The 4769-nt window shown below is 41.2% G+C and overlaps 1 protein-coding gene across 1 annotated transcript; it reads right to left on the bottom strand.

Annotated features, from left to right (window-relative positions):
* Nucleotides 1–1640: 1640 nt before the first annotated feature.
* Nucleotides 1641–4003, bottom strand: LOC112573724 (actin, cytoplasmic). Its single transcript, XM_025254305.1, has 2 exons — nt 3848–4003; nt 1641–2679 (listed from the first exon to the last, which is right to left on the bottom strand). The coding sequence occupies exons 1-2, from the start codon at nt 3971–3973 to the stop codon at nt 1675–1677; spliced, it is 1131 nt and encodes a 376-aa protein (XP_025110090.1). The 5' UTR covers nt 3974–4003; the 3' UTR covers nt 1641–1674.
* Between the last annotated feature and the right edge of the window lie 766 nt (nt 4004–4769).

Here is a 4769-nt window from a genome sequence, read left to right as displayed (position 1 = left end):
AGCAATAAACAAGCTCTTTATATTTCTGTCACAGGGACGAGGCAGATAACTATGTTCATTTTCTTAAAGCAGGTGAACATTGCACATGTCTGCTTTTTACAAGATACAACATATCTGATCATTTGGGTTTGTATTTTTTTTTCTTTTCTTGTTTAGTAGTTCCTTAAATATTGAAGTCTTTCTAAAGTCATTAGACTGTTAACTTACCAAATTAAACTTCAAGGCTACTTAGAATTTATATACATGGGGTATTTTTATTTTTTTTTTTATTCAATATTAATAGTGTACCAAGTTCAAATAATCAATGCTTTGTATCCATTGTCCCCTGACTGGTAACAGCTGATTTAGTATTTTTACTGGTATTGATCATCTGGAGTTTTAGGAGAGGATCGAACTATCACAGAAGTTAAATCTCATCACTCAGTCCTGTCGCAGGTCATGCATGTTGTGATCAGTCCAGTCTTTTATGTTAGCCAAAATGGTGATTAGTAGCCATCATAAAGTAATTGTGAGCCATTATAGAGGGATTGTTAACTGTCAGAGTGATGAAGTGGATAATTGAGTTGTTAGAGTAGTCATCCAAGGTAGAGTAAGGAAATATCAAGTCTAATGTTTGTGTGGTGCAGCAGGACCCCAGCCCACAGTGGACCATGAGATAGGCGCTTTCTCTCTCAAGAAACCAAATTTTACAAGACCAGTGTTACCTCAAAAGATTCATTTGAGACACAATTTATATAACCAGTAAATTTTTCTCTACTTCCAGCTTGGCTGCAAGACCTTGCTACTTCACTTTTATGTTTAGATTTCTGTTTTATTTGTTGGAATTTGTTTTTGTCTCTGTGTGCAGACTATGTTCATTTTGAATTATGTATATTTAACATCATTTTCATAAATCTTAGTTGCATCCTGTCACAAAGATTAAGATTCAAAAGCTACGAATGCCTCTCTGGGCATAAATGTTCACTTGACCCGGCATCTATGTTTAATCCTAAGTGCAGACGACCGTTTTCAACAAAATCAGCATCAATCACCTGATGTTCTCCATCTCTTTGCTTCCATTTCCCATCCCAAGGTGTCTGCAATGCACAGGCATGTCAGAATGTTTGGTTGTTGATTTGTGATGCAAAGATAACAAAATGTAAGGTCTTGCACATGAAATTGTACAAAGGACTGACGTTGGTTAATTAAACCTAAGCACACCTCAGTGGGGGAATTGAGACTAAGGGAGATTATAAGAATGTCATTTTTCCCAGATCCACAGACACAAGACCTGGTATACAGTCACAACACATGAAATGTAGCAGAGCAAATCTTTTCAAACTCATAATTTTCAAGTTTAATTGTGAAAGACAACCAAGGCTTAATAAATAAATTGACAATGTTAATACTTTGCTCGTGTAGTCTGTCACACCTTCCTGGTGTTAAAAAAATACAACCAATAATCACAAATACAAAAACTGGAAACAAAATGTTTTAAATTTAAAAATTAAAGCTCAATGTTTTGTGTAAAATCAAACCTCAAGACAAAAATCACAACAATTTTCAGCACTCTGAAAATAGAATGAACACATTTAAAAAGTAAAATTATCTCTGGCACCAACAAAATTGATGACTCACATGATGTATACAGAAAAATTCTGTTAATATTGCCAAGTTTATTATTACTGAGGTATTTCAAAAGCATTTCCTATGAACAATTGCTGGCCCTGATTCATCATACTCTTGCTTGGAGATCCACATCTGCTGGAAAGTGGACAGCGATGCCAGGATGGAACCACCAATCCAGACAGAGTATTTGCGTTCTGGGGGAGCAATGATCTTGATCTTCATTGTCGCAGGAGCCAGAGCAGCAATTTCTTTCTGCATTCTATCTGCAATGCCAGGATACATTGTGGAGCCACCAGACAGTACGGTGTTGGCATACAAGTCTTTACGGATGTCTACATCACACTTCATGATGGAGTTGTAGGTGGTCTCGTGAACACCAGCCGACTCCATTCCCAGGAAAGAGGGTTGGAACATGGCCTCAGGGCAACGGAATCGCTCATTGCCAATGGTGATGACCTGACCATCAGGCAGCTCGTAGCTCTTCTCCAGAGAGGAGGATGAGGCTGCAGTCTGCATCTCTTGCTCAAAGTCCAGGGCCACGTAGCACAGTTTCTCCTTGATGTCACGCACGATCTCGCGCTCGGCTGTGGTGGTGAAGCTGTAGCCTCGTTCTGTCAGGATCTTCATCAGGTAGTCAGTCAGATCGCGGCCAGCCAGATCCAACCTCATGATGGCATGGGGCAGGGCATAACCTTCGTAGATGGGCACAGTGTGGGTCACACCGTCACCAGAGTCCAGCACGATACCTGTGGTGCGACCAGAGGCATACAGGGACAGCACGGCTTGGATGGCCACATACATGGCTGGAGAGTTGAAGGTCTCAAACATGATCTGGGTCATCTTCTCACGGTTAGCCTTGGGGTTGAGGGGAGCCTCTGTGAGAAGAACAGGGTGTTCCTCTGGGGCTACACGCAGCTCATTGTAGAAAGTGTGGTGCCAGATCTTCTCCATGTCGTCCCAGTTGGTGACGATGCCATGCTCGATGGGGTACTTAAGAGTGAGGATACCACGTTTGCTCTGAGCCTCATCACCCACGTAGCTGTCCTTCTGACCCATACCCACCATCACACCCTGAAAATCAGATTAAAACACCGTTACCATATTCATTCTCAATTAGAATTAAACATTTATGAAACATGAAATCTATGGAGAAATATCAAAATAGTCATTTGTTCAGTTTGATGCCTTTTAAGTTTAACTTATTGTATGTGAAATGCACATCAGTTTTGTAAATAGATATGTATTTTTTGTACTTTTACAAAAAATAATATGAGCCACAATTATGATAACTGAATAGATAAAAGCTTGTTTCAAATGATATAACAAAATAGCTTCAAATTTGATTTCTTCCTGCTCCATAATAATGGACTAGTATAATACAGGAACTGACATTAATTTTTTTATTTGATTGTTGCTGTTACGATCTAAAGGTTTGAATAAATCATCAGTGAACGAGATGTTTACAAGCATTTACTATGTCATGATAAGAAATGGTGACATTTGCGTTTAAATAACAGCATGCAGTATCACTCCCACCACTCGTCGATTCACCGTATATACAACACATTTGCTGCACCCGCATGTTAGCAAGACTTTTACTTCGGACAGCAATGAACGTTATCGAGTTCACTGGGACACTAACGCTGCCATCTTCTCATTTCTAAACCCTTCTAGCGTTTTGCCACCCGCAATTTTTTTCTTTTGCTATATACAGCTAATACAGGTGGCCATATATAAAGTGATTCTATGAAAAGGGGGGGGGGAAGGAGGAGGATAAACGTCATACGCTCGATCATCAGTGGAGAGAGGCGGGTATTCGTGTGTGTGTTCTTCTTGCTATTCGCCCCCAGTGGAGCATAGGGCCGCAAAATATATTATTCTTAACAGTGCGGTAACTGAGTGCACTGCATGTATAGAGGATTACCCAGATACAATTGTATGTTCTTTCTGATAATACCATTTCCATTGTTTGACGAAAACTTGTGTGACACTGTCAATGCATGGTGCATATCTATGACTGGAACTATTTACTGATTTCATCTTGTGAGGCTTCACACAAAAATGTGAGCGGATGGCGGTAATGAGTGAAAAATAAACTAAGGTTTACTTCGACAAATAAAACAGGAACTGCATCGTGTTTTAATTCATTACTTCTATCATGATTTGTGCTATAAACCAGCTGCAGAAGGGGTTGTGAGCGGTGCGAGGCGGCGGGCTGCTGTGGCGGCGTGTGACCTACCTGATGCCGGGGTCTGCCGACAATCGATGGAAACACAGCTCTTGGGGCATCGTCGCCTGCAAAACCTGCTTTGCACATACCGGAACCATTGTCGATCACCAAAGCTGCAATATCGTCGTCGCACATTTTCTTTTACAAATGTCTTAAATCTGCCTAAAGACGATGGAGTTGACCAGTCTGTCACTCGAAGTATTTTGAATGCGTCGCCTGATCGCAGAACATGTAGCAGACGACTGTTACAAGCCTTTTGTAGCAACTGCTGTCATTCGTCGACATACTTGGTGGCAAACGTAAGCTGATACCTGATTGGGTAATTTAACTTCCATCTAGGGCAAGAAACCGCCGTCTTGAAGGCGAATTTCCTGGAAGGCGAGGAAGGCATGCCTATTTATGGTCAATCGTCACTACACGTGGCAGAGTGCACACAATGGCGGACACCGCGTGTACGTCTTGTCCCCGCGCTTACACATGGCTGTGTCGCCTCCTAAACTGGCACTAGTGGAAATAAATGGAGTTTGCAGTGCGACTTGATTACTATAATAGTACGCACACATATATATAGTCATTGCTCATTGGGAGGGAATGTTTTTTGCCATTGTTTAGGGCACGTCGACACTCCGCTACGACTGAGCATCCTGCTAACGGCCTCCGTTGTACAGCAGTACAGTCACCTGTAAATACATTTGTACAGCAGTACAGTCACCTGTGTATACACTTGAACAACAGTATATATATAGTCGCCTAAACACTTGTACAACAGTATGGTTAATTGTACAACAATACTGTCATCTATACACTTGTACAACAATACACTCATATTCTCCTGTACAACAACACCCTCACCTATAGCTGGCTGTTATCTTTCCTTTATTATTATGGTCTGTGAGCAGAGTGCGAGCTGTCGTGGTCGTGATGCTGCGCG

Source organism: Pomacea canaliculata, linkage group LG10 (genome assembly GCF_003073045.1).
Source record: "Pomacea canaliculata isolate SZHN2017 linkage group LG10, ASM307304v1, whole genome shotgun sequence".
Taxonomy (NCBI): domain Eukaryota; kingdom Metazoa; phylum Mollusca; class Gastropoda; order Architaenioglossa; family Ampullariidae; genus Pomacea; species Pomacea canaliculata.
Note: the sequence above shows the minus strand (reverse complement) of the source record. Positions and strands in the feature narration are given on the sequence as shown.